Raw genomic sequence first — 17163 nt, 5'->3', positions numbered from 1 at the left:
GGCCCCAACAAACTCTAGAATCGCCACTGCAAGTTGGACATCATTAATAAACTGGCTTTCCAACCATATACAATGCCAATTAGCATTATAACAATCGAGAAATAACTGATCCAATTTTTTTTGCCAGGTTTATTTAGAACAGCCAAAAAGGAGGTTAAAGTAGAGCAAGGCCTCCATATACACCCTTTAGGCTACTGTGATATAAAATGAAATGTTGGGATTTGTGATCAATTACATTTTTATGCCAAAATATTGAAAATATTAAAACATTAATCTGTGGTCTGTTCTGCCTGTAGGTCTATAGTAACGCATGTGTCCCTCTTTAGATACCATCCAGAGGTAAATTCAGTTTATATAAGGAAAAGCATCTCAAAACATGATTATAAAAGCATCTCGAAACATCTGATTGATTGTAATAGCATCTCAAAAATGCTAAATTTAAAAACATCTCAAATTATGGGAATTATTTTAAAAGCATTTCAAAACTGAGTACTAAGTTTTATTTCCCCCCTACAGCTTGGGGATCGTGCATTTGTTGACATTAACGCGCCGAAATTTAAATAGGCCAATCAACGCATTTTATCTGACTCCTGTCTGTTAACCTCTGACCATCTCCGGATCGGTTAGGTTTCGTTTCCGACTTCACCCGTTCAAGTCCACAGTCTTCACCGGAGGAGCTTTAGCATCAGCAGTCTGGAGTTTTTTGGAATTAGCCTCAGCCAGAAGTTGTACCTGTCTTCAGTTAACTCGGTAAGTAAATCAACACAAGTTAAAGGCTTTAACGTTAGTTGGATTGGGTTTATTAGGCTAGAGGGTTGCATTACAGACAGCAAACATGGCGTTAATGTCCCCATAGCTTTGTACGTCTAACGTTAGCTAAGGTTACATTAGACTTTTATAACAGCCTGGAAACATCTTTTCAAATACATGTTTAGGAAACAGAGTGTATCATTAGCAATCGTTTTATAAGTTTGACTGCTTTCGAAAAATGCAGTGTGGGTTTAACGTTAACGTTACCCCATGGTTTACCTGCCTGGCGGGCTAAGCGGGATCAGTCTATTTGCTGCAGCCTTTGGGTTAGCTAACCGTAGCGGTTACCGCTAATATATTAACGTTAGGCCAAACCTCTGTGTATTATTTCACTATGGAAGATGTATTCTTGTAACATATGTGGAGCAAACGTTCAGTCTGTAAAAGCATATGTTTTGCATTGCAAACTGCACCGCAATGAACCCCGACATATTTTTAAATGTGTTGAAACAAGCTGTAAACAGGTGTTTTCAAGCTATACAGCTTTAAAGTCGCACTTCTATCGCCATCACAACACCAACGTTACACCAACCGTTAACGTTACTCAGGGTGTGACCTTAACGCCATTAAAATGCACCGTCTCACTTTGTGAACGCCAGTGTGAGGGAACTAAACCATTGGTTGCTCACTTAAAGGAGCATATAACAGAAGGGCATCATGTAGCTTGGCCAGTGAGAGGATGCAAAAATGTGTTCACTGCAAAAACGTCTTTTACTTCTCACATGTTCAGAAAGCACAGACATTGGTCAGAAAATGTGATTTGTGCATCAATCACACATACACACTGTGAGAGTCCAACTACAAGTGCTACCATACAGGAACCTGCCAGTGTGTCAGATGCTGAAGACACTGTAGGGGACGGGTCTAATTTCAGTGACCTGTATCTGAGAAAACTACAGGGACAGCATCTTCTTCCAGTGTCTACCATTCAAAACATTGTTGAAGAAATGCAGAATATACAGTACAGGCCAAAAGTTTGGACACACCTTTTCATTCAATGCATTTTCTTTATTTTCATGACTATTTACATTGTAGATTCTCACTGAAGGCATCAAAACTATGAATGAACACGTGGAGTTATGTACTTAACAAAAAAAGGTGAAATAACTGAAAACATGTTTTATATTCTAGTTTCTTCAAAATAGCCACCCTTTGCTCTGATTACTGCTTTGCACACTCTTGGCATTCTCTCCATGAGCTTCAAGAGGTAGTCACCTGAAATGGTTTTCCAACAGTCTTGAAGGAGTTCCCAGAGGTGTTTAGCACTTGTTGGCCCCTTTGCCTTCACTCTGCGGTCCAGCTCACCCCAAACCATCTGGATTGGGTTCAGGTCCGGTGACTGTGGAAGCCAGGTCATCTGCCGCAGCACTCCATCACTCTCCTTCTTGGTCAAATAGCCCTTACACAGCCTGGAGGTGTGTTTGGGGTCATTGTCCTGTTGAAAAATAAATGATCGTCCAACTAAACGCAAACCGGATGGGATGGCATGTCGCTGCAGGATGCTGTGGTAGCCATGCTGGTTCAGTGTGCCTTCAATTTTGAATAAATCCCCAACAGTGTCACCAGCAAAACACCCCCACACCATCACACCTCCTCCTCCATGCTTCACAGTGGGAACCAGGCATGTGGAATCCATCCGTTCACCTTTTCTGCGTCTCACAAAGACACGGCGGTTGGAACCAAAGATCTCAAATTTGGACTCATCAGACCAAAGCACAGATGTCCACTGGTCTAATGTCCATTCCTTGTGTTTCTTGGCCTAAACAAATCTCTTCTGCTTGTTGCCTCTCCTTAGCAGTGGTTTCCTAGCAGCTATTTGACCATGAAGGCCTGATTGGCGCAGTCTCCTCTTAACAGTTGTTCTAGAGATGGGTCTGCTGCTAGAACTCTGTGTGGCATTCATCTGGTCTCTGATCTGAGCTGCTGTTAACTTGCGATTTCTGAGGCTGGTGACTTGGATGAACTTATCCTCAGAAGCAGAGGTGACTCTTGGTCTTCCTTTCCTGGGTCGGTCCTCATGTGTGCCAGTTTCGTTGTAGCGCTTGATGGTTTTTGCGACTCCACTTGGGGACACATTTAAAGTTTTTGCAATTTTCCGGACTGACTGACCTTCATTTCTTAAAGTAATGATGGCCACTCGTTTTTCTTTAGTTAGCTGATTGGTTCTTGCCATAATATGAATTTTAACAGTTGTCCAATAGGGCTGTTGGCTGTGTATTAACCTGACTTCTGCACAACACAACTGATGGTCCCAACCCCATTGATAAAGCAAGAAATTCCACTAATTAACCCTGATAAGGCACACCTGTGAAGTGGAAACCATTTCAGGTGACTACCTCTTGAAGCTCATGGAGAGAATGCCAAGAGTGTGCAAAGCAGTAATCAGAGCAAAGGGTGGCTATTTTGAAGAAACTAGAATATAAAACATGTTTTCAGTTATTTCACCTTTTTTTGTTAAGTACTATAACTCCACATGTGTTCATTCATAGTTTTGATGCCTTCAGTGAGAATCTACAATGTAAATAGTCATGAAAATAAAGAAAACGCATTGAATGAGAAGGTGTGTCCAAACTTTTGGCCTGTACTGTACATGAGTTGGGACAGACATATACTTTGAATCGACTAAATTTGCTTCTAAAAGATATGTCAGTTTCAGATGAAGACATTGTAAAAATCAGTGACACAATTAAACAATCGAACCTGTTTACAGCTTGCCACACAAGGCCCATGAGAACTGCTTACTCAAGAACCCAGTGCTTTAAAGACATGTTCAAATATGTGGAGCCCAAAAAAATCTTGTTGGGCAGAGATGAGAACAGGACAGAGAGGTGTGCCTATTATATTCCTGTGTTAAAATCTTTAAAGGGTATGCTGGAGTCTGGTTTTTGGCGGGACCTCATGTCAGTGGATCCTAATAATGTTTCCAAAACAGATGTTCTCTCTGACAGTTGTGATGGTAAGGTGTTTATGTCAAACACATTTTTTCAGGAAAACCCAAGTTGTCTCAAGCTGGTTTTATACCAGGATGCATTCGAAGTTGTGAACCCATTGGGTTCTGCAAAAAAGAAGCACAAGGTTTTGGCTGTGTACTTCTCTCTACTCAACATGCCCCCCCATGTACGATCAAATGTTGACCACATGAAGCTGGTTTTATTGTGTAGAGAGAAGGATTTTAAGGAATTTGGCCATGCCAAGGTTTTTTCTGAACTGCTTACTGACCTGAAAGAACTGGAGGGAAATGGGATAGCAATGGGAGATGAACTTGCAGTCAAGGGAGCTCTCTAATGCATTGCTGGGGACAACCTGGGCTCTCACACCATTGGTGGTTTCACGAAAAATTTCAGTTCATCTCAGTACTTCTGCAGATATTGTCTGATTTCTCGAACTGAATTTCAGGGTGCTGATCCTAACATCTGTGGACTGGAGCGGACGTACAGATCTGCCATTGAACAGCTGGAGACAGAGCATGCTCCACAAGTACAAGGGATAAAGTTCAGGTCAGTATTTAATACTCTACAAAACTATGATGTTTGTTCACCTGGCATGCCCCCCTGTCTCGGTCATGACATCTTCGAGGGTGTCCTGTCATGCGATGTTGCTCTTTACCTCAAGTACTTCATCAACAAAAAGAAATGGTTCACATACACAATTTTGAACAGGCGAATCAAGCAGTTCAAATACAAAGTAACAGATGCTTGCTCCAAACCTTGTGAGGTCAGTCCTCAAACACTGAAACTGAGTGGACATGCTGTCCAAAATTGGAAATTCTTGAGACTGTTGCCTCTGATAATTGGAGACAAAGTGCAGGACCCCCAAGATAATGTGTGGCAGTTAATTTTGCAGCTTAAGGACATTGTTGACCTGATTTGTGCTCAGCAAATTTCCATGGCACAGGTCGCCTATCTGGATGTTCTCATCCAAGAATATTTGGAAACCAGGAAGGCACTATTTCCAGATATGAACTTGAGACCTAAACACCATTATTTGCGGCATTATCCTGGACTGATCCTGAAATTTGGCCCACTCATCAGGCTATGGACTATGCGTTTTGAGAGCAAACATAGTTACTTCAAAAGATGTACAAGGCATCTGAAGAATTTCAAAAATCTGTCTTTGACGCTTTCAGAAAGGCATCAGATGTTACAGGCCTTTCTTTCCGCTGGGTCCGCGAGTCCTCCATCTTTGCAAATGAAAGATGGCTCACCATTTTACTCAGAGCTTTACAGTGAGCAAGTGAAAGGCACAATCCTCCATTTTGGCTTCACTGAAAGAAATACAAAAATTCCTGTTTATGTGCAGTATAATGGGATAATTTACAGGAAGGGCCAATTTGTTGTCACTAAGAATGATGATTCAGTGGAGTTTGGTGAAATCATCCTCATTCTCCTGAAAGACGATTTTGCACTTCATTTTCTGATGAGAGTGTATGATGGGGAATTTCTTTCACACTACCACATGTACTCTGTAAAAAAGGACAGTGGAAGATTAGAATGCAGACATGTTAGTGAACTGATTGACATGTGGCCTTTATCATATTACATAAATAATGGACACCAGATTGTCCCATTGAAGCACAGTCTCTTGTCACACTAAATCAGTAGGCCAGATGCTAACCTGTCTTTTTTGTGTGTCTTAACAGATATGGCTGAATCAAAGACCATAAGTGATGCCATAGCAGCAGTGCTTCCGGATCTTCCTGATCAAGTTGTCAAGTCAGTAGAAGATGCTTTGGAGGCGCTTGGTGCAGTAACGACAGATGATTTACAGTACATTACAGAGGGAGACTTGCTGCCAGTCTTAAAGCCCATACAAGTCAGAAGACTGGTTGCTGCCTGGGCCCAAAACAGTGAGTGTAAAATATTGCCACCACAACACAGCACACACTGCACAAGTAATTAAATTTTATTTTTTATTTGATTTTTGTAATCCAATCGAAATACAATCTGTCAAAATAAATTCTGAATGTATTTTGCAGCCCTACTATCTAGAAGTGTATCAATATGCTACATTCTGTTACAGAGTAGAAAAACATTAAAGGTTTAATGATTTCAAACCTCTTTTGTTGTACTTTTACAGACTCGTCCACTCCAACTTCAGCCCCGGCATGTTCCTCTCCAGGGTCTCTCCTTTCCTCTCCCTCTCCGTCCTCCATCACTCCCTCACCAGCATCATCCACAGCTACATCATCACCCTCAGGAAGTTCTTATACTCTTGCGCCAAACTGGGTAGACACTTCTCAGATACCATGGCAGAAGCTCCCTGAAGAGTTAGTACAGAGTTTGGAAAGACAGAAAAGGCCAAGTGCCCGACTACGACGGAATATGATAAGGATTGTTGTCTCCGAGATGATGAAGATTTGTAAGAGTCCAACCAAACACAACACCACAGAGATAGCAAAAAGGATGGTGGCCAGGTATCCAAAGTCTCTTCAAGATGTAATTGATGATGATGTTATTGGACTTGGATATCATTCCCTGGCAAAGCAACTCCAGGCAAGAGTTGAAAATGTCAAACAACCTGACACACCAAAGATAAAGAAACGCAAAGCTGCATCAGATGATGACACAGATGAAGTATGTGCTGAACAAAGAGCAAGTGTTCAAGACATGCATGGCTGTATCAACTGGATGCCGAAACATCTGCCACTCTCTGAGACTGTGGAGAGTCAGCTAGAAAAAAAAGAAAAAATGAAAAAATTTGAAGAGATGAACTACAGTTCAGATGCTTTGAAAGAATTGATCAAGTCCATCTATTTCACACAGCATAAAGAGATCAATAATGGTGTAAGCATCCAGAAATTAAGCCAGGAATGGCCATGTTTGTTTAAGGAAGTCAGTATGGCAGCACACTTCCAGGAACTGACTGGCGTAAGTATGATTGAGTCCTTCCTTGCCAATGTTGACAAAAAGGGGGCACGTCTCTTAAACGTCTTCAAATGTGTTGATGCACATAAACACAAACAAGTCCTGGATGCTCTTCTCAAGCTTCAAACTGAAAGAGGTCAGTCCACTGGTTGCTCAGACGAGGTCATACAAATGGTGCTTCTTTTACTGGCTCATTTTGACGAGAAGAAAGAGCATCTGTTCCATTTCGTCGAGAAGACAAGCCTTGCTGAGGAGGTTCAGATGGAGAGTGTGCCACCAACACCCTGCCTTATTGTGTGTGGTAAGTAAACTGAACCAAACCTTCAAGCTTTCTCTACTGGTATACAAACACCCACTTGTACTCTTGGCTTGTTTACTTTCTTGTTAGCTTGTAGCCCACTTTGAGACACTGGCTAACATTTTTCCTGATAACAAGTTCTGCCAACAGTAGATTGACTCTCATCCTATATTGAAATAAGTACCACTGAATTTCTATTTATGGCTGATATTGAAGCCCTTGTCATTAAAGTTTATTTTTTATTCATGTTGTTTATTCTTAGGGTCCTCCTGCTTTGCTGCTGAGACATTTATGTTGAGCATCGACAAACGACGACAAACTACTGTTGTCAACGACCACATCACTTCCTTCACATCTGCCATCTGCCTGATGTTTGGCAGTTACTACTGCTTCAACGTACACTACCCAGTGGAACTACGGTCTATACTGGAGTTCCTCCAACGGTAAAATATTATTTTTCTAAAATATGTTATAATATTAGAAAATGCAAGGCATTTGATATCCCTCCTGAAGTTGTTCTCTCTCTCTCTTCCTCTCTCTCTCTCTCTATCATAAAGGTGTTTCTTTTCAATAAATCCAGAGAAAGGCACCAAAGTCGAGTGGAACAAGAAGAAAAAAGTGTTCTCAGTCAATCCCAGAGTCTTGACTCTGATCTCAGACCTTGCTGACCATGAGTGGACCTTCCAGTGATGTTGAGAGATGATTTTAAAGTCTCCAAAAGCAGATCAGGAGCCAGAGCCTTCAGCTATCAGGCTCCTCTCCTGTGGAATCATCTTCCTGTTACGGTCCGGGAGGCAGACACCGTCTCCACATTTAAGACTAGACTTAAGACTTTCCTCTTTGATAAAGCTTATAGTTAGGGCTGGCTCAGGCTTGCCCTGTACCAGCCCCTAGTTAGGCTGACTTAGGCCTAGTCTGCCGGAGGACCCCCTATAATACACCGGGCTCCCTCTCTCTCCCTCTCTCTCTCTCTCTCTCTCTCTCTCTCTCTCTCACTCTCATCCTATTACTGCATCTTGCTAACTCGGCCATTCTGGATGTCACTAACTCGGCTTCTTCTCCGGAGCCTTTGTGCTCCACTGTCTCTCAGAATAACTCATACCGCAGCGGTGCCTGGACAGTGTGACGTGTGTGGTTGTGCTGCTGCCGTGGTCCTGCCAGATGCCTCCTGCTGCTGCTGCCATCATTAGTCATTAGTCATACTTCTACTGTTATTATACACATATGACTATTGTCACACAAGTATGCTGTCTGATATTAATACATACTTTCAACATATTGTACCACAGTAGCCAGAACTATAACTATAATATTATTACTTTCATTAATGTTGTTGTAAGCTACTGTCATTACCTGCACCTCTCTCTCTCTCTCTCTCTCTCTCTCTCTGTCTCATTGTGTCATATGGATTACTGTTAATTTATTATGCTGATCTGTTCTGTACGACATCTATTGCACGTCTGTCCGTCCTGGAAGAGGGATCCCTCCTCAGTTGCTCTTCCTGAGGTTTCTACCGGGTTTTTTTTCCCCCGTTAAAGGGTTTTTTTTTTTTTTGGGGAGTTTTTCCTTATCCGCTGTGAGGGTCTTAAGGACAGAGGGATGTCGTATGCTGTAAAGCCCTGTGAGGCAAATTGTGATTTGTGATATTGGGCTTTATAAATAAAATTGAATTGAATTGAATTGATATGATAAAAGGTACACTTAGTGTTATATACACTGCAGATATTGTGTTAGTAACATTTCTGAAAGTTTTACAAGATGTATAGTTTTACAAGATAAATTGTCTGGTACAGTTTGTACATGTTCATCTTTACTGCACTGGCTTTGTACTGTAAACAAGTTGAGATAAACTTGCTTGTGATGGTAAGGTGTTTATGTCAAACACATTTTTTCATGAAACCCCAAGTTGTCTTAAGTGGGTTTTATACCAGGATGTATTTTAAGTTGTGAAGCCATTGGGTTCTGCAAAAAAGAAGTGCTAGGTTTTGGCTGTGTACTTCTGAATTTCTGAAAGTCTTACAAGATGTATAGTTTAGATAAAATGTCTGGTACAGTTTGTACAAGTTCAGCTTTACTGCACTGGCTTTGTACTGTATACAAGTTACGGGAATGTATACAATTCATAAGCTTAAAGGAAGAGTTCACTTTAAAGTTAAATTCAGTCATTATCTAATTATATGTCTCCAAACTGCTCATCTGCTTTTTACCGCAGATCTCTAAAATCCTGAAAGCTGTCAGTGTTTTGTGGATTAAAAATCTTAAAAAAGTGAATTATTCCTTTAAGCAATACTTAAATAATGCATATTCATAATGAATTACTGTATGCACTAATGAAGGATGCATTTTGCAGAATTGTAATTTCAGCTCAACTTAAATAGGTCATCAATCAAGGATTGTTAGTTCACAGTTACTTCATATGTTAATTGATATTTGACAAGATTAGCTTGATTTTTTTTTTTTTTTCTAGTATAAAAGTTTATGGACTCCTAAATTTCCCTTACAACTTTTAAGGGAATAGACCGAATAGTATTTTTGGACAGATTTGCAACACAGATATTTTTAAGATTAGCAGTGTGCCACAGGCCATGCCAATAAATGGTCAATTGAGTGTAAAGGACACTTGTTCGCTAACAAAATAATACCATCAGGTGTCCAACAAATTCTATTAGGCATAATGCCATAAAGATTCAGGTGTTGCCCATGAACTTATATATTAAAGAAATCAAGCTGATCTTGTCAAATATCAATTAATATTAAGTATGTGTGAATTAATAATCCTTAGTTGATGATCTAAGTTTGAACAAATAAAGTAATAGTGACTTCATAATTAATTGTCCATCTGTCATTCAGTGCATGTAGTAATTCATCATGAATTATGCATTAATTAAGCATTCCTTACGTATATGACATATCTCTCAAGTGAAGTGTTAACTTTTAAAAAATTTCTTGCAGTGATAGAGAAAGTATTTCTTAGATTTTATGATGCAAGATTTGAAACTTTTGCTGCCCTTCAGGGATAATTTTATTTTGATACTATGAAAATAATACACTGTATGTACACAAATACCAGGTTAGATTTGTACCAAAAAGTGCATTTAAATGTTCTCAAATGAAGTGTAAAGGTTTCCTGCCAAATTTTTACTCTGTTCAAATAAAGAGTTTCTATATTTGAAAATTTTATGGTGGATATTTTTGTGGCTGATTTGGTAACATTTTTTTCATGTAGATTTTCAGGTAAAACAATGGGTTTTTTAATGTAAAAACTTTTTTTTTTATGGTTAAATATCAAATTAAGCAAAATTTTTGACCGTAAAATCAACAGTATCAATACATTTTTTTTAACTGTAAATGAGGAAAAATGTTTAACCGTAATTTAACGGTAGAGTTCTGGCAACCACAGCTGCCGGTATTTTACCGTAAAAATAAAAAAAAAAATCAAGTAAATTTTAAGATAAAACTATGTTTTTTTAAAATTTTGAAACTTTTTTTTTAACAGTAAAATATTGAATTAAGCACATTGTTTAACTGTAAAATCAACAGTATTAATACATTTTTTACCGTGAATGAAGGAAATGTTTTACTGTAATTTAACGGTAGAGTTTCGGCAACCACAGCTGCTGGAATTTTACTGTGAAAACAACAATTTCTTTTTTACAGTGTGTTACAAGTCCCAGTGATGTTATACCCTATATCAGCACTCACCCCAGATAGCACACCTGGCCAATGTCGGCCCCATGTATCAAGTTTAGATCGTTAACACATAGCAGGGAGAACGTTTGCTCATTGCCAAGACGTCGCTGAGTCGTCAGCCTTTAATCGAAAATGACCACCATGCGACGTTCAAACGTATTCATATGCTTCGTTATCTACGACCATTATTCATTTAGGTCGGACTTTTCAAACTACACTATTTCACCATTCAATGTGAGAAATCAATGCTAACATTCAAAACTAGCTTGACTGTTACCATATTTTGTGTGTAAGTGTGCACAATGAAGAGACAAAAGTCAATTTGACAAACTTTATTTTCATATTTCCACAAACAATATCTGATGGCCAGTCCGCTTCTCCTGGCAGCCTGCAAGACACAGAAAAGATGATGAGCACATAACTTCAAGAAACAAATCCCAACTTCACCACTGTATTTTTTTATTTTTTATTTTTGTTAGCATTTCAGCTGTATTTTAGCCAGATTGAAGGCTTTGGGTACGTCACTCTCCTTAATTTATTGTTGGAACGGTTAAATATTGAGATCCGGCGTTAACTCCATTAACTGTTAACAGCAGCTCAACAATCAGTCCTTCATCTCGGAAAAACAGTGGTTTCAAAACTGCGCTATTACCTGTAGTCACCGGGTCAGTTTGCTTTGCAGAGGAGGAGATCTCAACTGATAAATTGCCCATAAAATCACATTAACAACATACCGAAGGCATCCTTAAATTTCACTATTTGACCTCCGTGGTCCTCTCCGTTCCTCTCACCCACAATTGAGCACCCGTTCTAGGATACACAGTGTCGGCCCGCCCGGCCTGACCTCCGCGCTCCTCTCCGCTCCTCTGCCGCACTTGAGCATCCGTCCAGGCTGCAGAGGTCAGGCCCGGGCGGGACCATAGGTGAGTGGATCCCAAGTCTCGAGCCCTGCCCGGGACCACGGGTGGCAGCTCTGGGCACTTCCACTTTAACCCAAAACGAGTGCTCACGATAACCAGATGAGCAGATAACGTCTAGCTAGGGAAAATAAAATGAAAACACCATAGCTGTAGCCTGTTAGCTAATATGAGCTAAACTAGCTAACAGCTAACAAAAGATAACATTAGCTGGTGGGGACCTGTGTTATATACACCCAGTCGTGCCTCACCACTCACCAGAAACCTCTTTTAACGGTCACAGAATAAACAACAAAGCTATTTTCTGCCAATTTATTCCAGTTAGCTTACCTGAAACCAACTGCGATGAGATGCTGTGTCCCGCGAGCTCAGTTCCAAACAAACACCGTGGAGATGAAATTCTGCAACTTCCGTATATGGGCGGGTATATTCTACGGCACTGGGCTGACCCAAAGCTGACGTAACAGAGACGTTTGAAGAGCTGGGACAAAAGAGTATTAAATTTAAAGATATCATATATGTATGGCGCACGTGTGTAAATGAACAATCCCTTTATTCCAAAAGTGGTAAAGAAAGCAAGAGAAGAACATTTAATTTACAGGGCTTTCCCTGGAGGGTGGGAGTGGATGAACCCGGTTAAAGAGTACCCGCCCGGCCGGGACGCTGTAAAACAAAGGTGAGCGCGCACACAAGGAGGCAGGGATCATTTCATTGGTCAACAGCAAATCTGGCATTCTATTGGTTGGGGGATTTTGACAGGGTTGTTACACAAAGAAATCCAAGCGCAGGGCAGAAATCTGAGAGCAGAAATTCCACAAGCGCACAGAAACAGTTTGAGCGCGAGGAGAAAAGCCGAAGCTCGAGCAGGAAATCTGTGCGAGCACATGGTATCTGAGTGCAAGCAACATGGTATCTGAGTGCGTGCAACATGGTATCTGAGTGCAAGCACGCAGTTTGAGCAGAAACAGAGTAGATCCAAGTGCAAGCCGAGGCGATTTGAGTGCGAGGGCAGGGTTTTTGAATATGAAATCAATAAATAATGCTCTCAAACTGATAGACCACTCTCTTGAATAAAGATAGGGATAAAGCTCCATATGTAGCTAAATCTGTGCTGCAGCAGTACACGATCAAATACATGTAGTCCTGCTCAGTTTCTCCACTGAAATTAACTACTGTCTGCCTGCTGTTACATCAGGAAAGTATACACATTTGAGGAAATGTTACACTCCAAAATGACAAGCTCCTTTGACACACTAAAATGGCCGCTTCGGCCCATAGGAATGTCATAGAAAGATCAAACCAAAACTGGCTTGTTCGTCTCCTCGAGACCTACAAATCACATGCTGACAACCCTGACCTAAATCCAACAGGAAATAAGCTAGTGCCTCTGAAAGTAACATGAGTAAATGTGGAGAAATTGTCAGCTGTGACCTAGACTTGTTCCACTAGTGATCAAGATCAAGTATTTGACTCCATAAACATGAAAACCTATATGTCTGCATTCGGGACGAATGTATCTCTCTGCTGGTATGCTTAGATTGACGATTGGACCCACGGTTTGGGAATTAAAGGGAGGAGTTCAACACATTTTAAAACCATCTCAATCTGCCTTAAAGTGCCCACTGCAACCCGTACAAATATAGTAGAAAGATCAAACCAAAACTGGCTTCTTCATCTCTTTGAGACCTACACATCACTCCCTGACACCCCTGACCTAAATCCAACAGGAAGTGAGCTATTGCTTCTGAAAGTAACATGAGCAAATGTGGAGAAATTGTCAGCTGTGAGCTAGACATCGGAAATCTGCGTTTTTGAATCCACAAACATAAAAACTATATTGCTGCATTCCCTGAAGTACCTTCGGAGGCCCATGACCTGCGGGGATTTGTGGTCCGCATGATCCCTGAACTTCTGGGGCAACAAAGTTTCCCCACACTGCTGGCTCTGGAGTGGGCTCGCCGCACTCCCATGGTCCATCAGGGTAACAGATCCAGTCCGAGGCCTATCCTGATATAGCTACAATATTTCCGGGACAAAGCAAAGATCCTCCGACTTGCTCATGAGAAGAAAGATCTGATCTTTAAAGGGAATCGCATCTTCATTTTTCCGGACTACAGCGCCGAGCTTATGAAGAAATGCTGAGCCTTTGATCCGGCAAAAAGGAGACTTTGTGAACTCAAACTCAGGTACTCACTCCGTTATCCTTGCAACTTAAGTGTGATCGTGGATGGTAAAAAGCAACTATTCAAGAGTCATGTAGCCGCTGAAGTTGTCTTCATGAACTGTTCATCCCCAGAAGCCGGTATGAGCTCTCCTTATTTTCAACAAAGTTACTATTTTCAGTTGACTATATGACAAAACGCTAATTGTCTCACTATGGTCTAAACTGATATTATGACATCTTGAAAGAATGCTCTTTTGGTCAAAGTTACTTTTTTCTCCCCCTTTTTCCTATATAACTTTCGCTGTTGTGCTGTTTATATCCAGTTAGCACACCAGTATGTTTGCCGTAAATCAGCTTGGTTATGGTTGGCTGGTCAGCACCTACCGTAAAGCAAGCTTGGTGTCACAAACTAATGCAGTGAGTTCAAACTTTTTTTCTAAGTTTTAGAAAAGAACGCTTTTTTTTTTTTGCTGTTTGTTTTTGATCTGCTCCCTAATACAAGCTAAATAAAATTAGTGAGTGTTAATCTTTGATTACAAATAGCAACAATTGTGGTTAGTCCCACAGTATGTCCTGCTGTGCAGCATCTTCATAGAGAAGTGTTGTTGTTTTTTTGTTTTATTTATTCATTTCTTTCTTTCTTTGTGTTCAATTTGAACACTATTAATCATTCAGCTCACAGCTGTATTGACTATCTTTTGGTTATGGTAATGACACTAACGCTTATATATTTATTTTATTTTGTTGTTTTCATTGCTTCTATTACTTCATCACGCTACATGCTCTTCTCACTACAGTAACAGATAGCTCAGTCTCGAGGAGGTTTCGTCTTTACTCACCAATATCCTTGGGCCTATATGGCGTCAAGGGTAAATGGGTTAGTCTCGAGGCTTTTTTCTGTTGTTTCGTTTTGGTTTCTAATTTTCTTGTCTGTTTGTATTTGTTGTCTTTTTGGTTGTTTTTTTGCTTTGTTTTGTCTGTACATACAGTACAGGCCAAAAGTTTGGACACACCTTCTCATTCAATGCGTTTTCTTTATTTTCATGACTATTTACATTGTAGATTCTCACTGAAGGCATCAAAACTATGAATGAACACGTGGAGTTATGTACTTAACAAAAAAAGGTGAAATAACTGAAAATATGTTTTATATTCTAGTTTCTTCAAAATAGCCACCCTTTGCTCTGATTACTGCTTTGCACACTCTTGGCATTCTCTCGATGAGCTTCAAGAGGTAGTCACCTGAAATGGTTTCCACTTCACAGGTGTGCCTTATCAGGGTTAATTAGTGGAATTTCTTGCTTTATCAATGGGGATGGGACCATCAGTTGTGTTGTGCAGAAGTCAGGTTAATACACAGCCGACAGCCCTATTGGACAACTGTTAAAATTCATATTATGGCAAGAACCAATCAGCTAACTAAAGAAAAACGAGTGGCCATCATTACTTTAAGAAAGGAAGGTCAGTCAGTCTGGAAAATTGCAAAAACTTTAAATGTGTCCCCAAGTGGAGTCGCAAAAACCATCAAGCGCTACAACGAAACTGGCACACATGAGGACCGACCCAGGAAAGGAAGACCAAGAGTCACCTCTGCTTCTGAGGATAAGTTCATCCGAGTCACCAGCCTCAGAAATCGCAAGTTAACAGCAGCTCAGATCAGAGACCAGATGAATGCCACACAGAGTTCTAGCAGCAGACCCATCTCTAGAACAACTGTTAAGAGGAGACTGCGCGAATCAGGCCTTCATGGTCAAATAGCTGCTAGGAAACCACTGCTAAGGAGAGGCAACAAGCAGAAGAGATTTGTTTGGGCCAAGAAACACAAGGAATGGACATTAGACCAGTGGAAATCTGTGCTTTGGTCTGATGAGGCCAAATTTGAGATCTTTGGTTCCAACTGCCGTGTCTTTGTGAGACGCAGAAAAGGTGAACGGATGGATTCCACATGCCTGGTTCCCACTGTGAAGCATGGAGGAGGAGGTGTGATGGTGTGGGGGTGTTTTGCTGGTGACACTGTTGGGGATTTATTCAAAATTGAAGACACACTGAACCAGCATGGCTACCACAGCATCCTGCAGCAACATGCCATCCCATCCGGTTTGCGTTTAGTTGGACGATCATTTATTTTTCAACAGGACAATGACCCCAAACACACCTCCAGGCTGTGTAAGGGCTATCTGACCAAGAAGGAGAGTGATGGAGTGCTGCGGCAGATGACCTGGCCTCCACAGTCACCGGACCTGAACCCAATCGAGATGGTTTGGGGTGAGCTGGACCGCAGAGTGAAGGCAAAGGGGCCAACAAGTGCTAAACACCTCTGGGAATTCCTTCAAGACTGTTGGAAAACCATTTCAGGTGACTACCTCTTGAAGCTCATCGAGAGAATGCCAAGAGTGTGCAAAGCAGTAATCAGAGCAAAGGGTGGCTATTTTGAAGAAACTAGAATATAAAACATGTTTTCAGTTATTTCACCTTTTTTTTGTTAAGTACATAACTCCACATGTGTTCATTCATAGTTTTGATGCCTTCAGTGAGAATCTACAATGTAAATAGTCATGAAAATAAAGAAAACGCATTGAATGAGAAGGTGTGTCCAAACTTTTGGCCTGTACTGTATGTGTATTTCTCACAATACTATACTGGTCAGTGATGGCACTCCTTAAACATTTAATTTCTAAGTGGATTGTGCAAAAGGTCTGAAAATAATACACCTGAATATCAGAAGCCTACGGCACAAAATTGATTTACTTCGGCTGTGGGTTGAGCATCATAAACCCAATGTAGTCACTTCATCATCTCGCTAACTACATCTTATACAGAGCCGACAGAGGCACTAGGGCTGGTGGTGTAGCCACATATGTATCAGCTCATCTTGCTTCTGAGTTAATTGCACCTACTGTTGAACCTTCACACTTTGAGAGCATCTTTGTAAATAATAATCCTGCATGAGAATAAGTATGTAACTGTTGGAAATATTTATAGACCTCCCTCTGCAACTGCTGAATCTTTCAATTTCATTATTAATACCATAAACTCTATCGGTGATAAAAATGAAATTATTATCCTGGGTGATTTTAACAAGAACTGGCTGGTTGGACTTCTAACACTGCAAAAACTACTTTTGGGAACCTGAATCTAACTCAGCTTATTGCTGAACCTATACGTATTACACCTACTTGTCAATCTCTGCTCGATTGGATTCTGGTTTCTCATTCCAATAGGTTTATAAAATCTGGAGTCATGTCAATCAATCAATCAATCAATCAATTTTATTTATAAAGCCCAATATCACAAATCACAATTTGCCTCACAGGGCTTTACAACATACGACATCCCTCTGGCCTTTGGACCCTCACAGCTGATAAGGAAAAACTCCCCAAAAAAACCCTTTAATGGGGAAAAAAATGGAAGAAACCGCAG

At 40.6% G+C, this 17163-nt stretch overlaps 2 protein-coding genes across 3 annotated transcripts in view; one reads left to right on the top strand and one right to left on the bottom strand.

Moving 5' to 3' along the window:
* agbl1 (AGBL carboxypeptidase 1) overlaps positions 1-17163 on the bottom strand; it is a 746393-nt gene that overhangs the window by 402692 nt on the left and 326538 nt on the right. The window lies entirely within an intron of this gene.
* LOC144463556 (uncharacterized) lies at positions 6638-8678 on the top strand. The gene is made up of 3 exons (XM_078168292.1): positions 6638-6975; positions 7235-7415; positions 7530-8678. Exons 1-3 carry the CDS (start codon positions 6648-6650, stop codon positions 7660-7662), a joined length of 642 nt encoding a protein of 213 aa, XP_078024418.1. The 5' UTR covers positions 6638-6647; the 3' UTR covers positions 7663-8678.

Source organism: Epinephelus lanceolatus, chromosome 5 (genome assembly GCF_041903045.1).
Source record: "Epinephelus lanceolatus isolate andai-2023 chromosome 5, ASM4190304v1, whole genome shotgun sequence".
NCBI classification, from domain to species: Eukaryota; Metazoa; Chordata; class Actinopteri; order Perciformes; family Serranidae; genus Epinephelus; species Epinephelus lanceolatus.
This window is presented reverse-complemented; position numbering and strand designations above follow the sequence as displayed.

What these genes read in the sequence shown, in the direction of transcription:
- LOC144463556 (XM_078168292.1), top strand. Translation starts at nt 6,648, where the DNA reads ATGGCAGCACACTTCCAGGAACTGACTGGCGTAAGTATGATTGAGTCC. An exon ending in ACCCTGCCTTATTGTGTGTG is followed by an intron (nt 6,976 to 7,234) that starts GTAAGTAAACTG and finishes GTTTATTCTTAG; the next exon opens with GGTCCTCCTGCTTTGCTGCT. An exon ending in ATACTGGAGTTCCTCCAACG is followed by an intron (nt 7,416 to 7,529) that starts GTAAAATATTAT and finishes TCTATCATAAAG; the next exon opens with GTGTTTCTTTTCAATAAATC.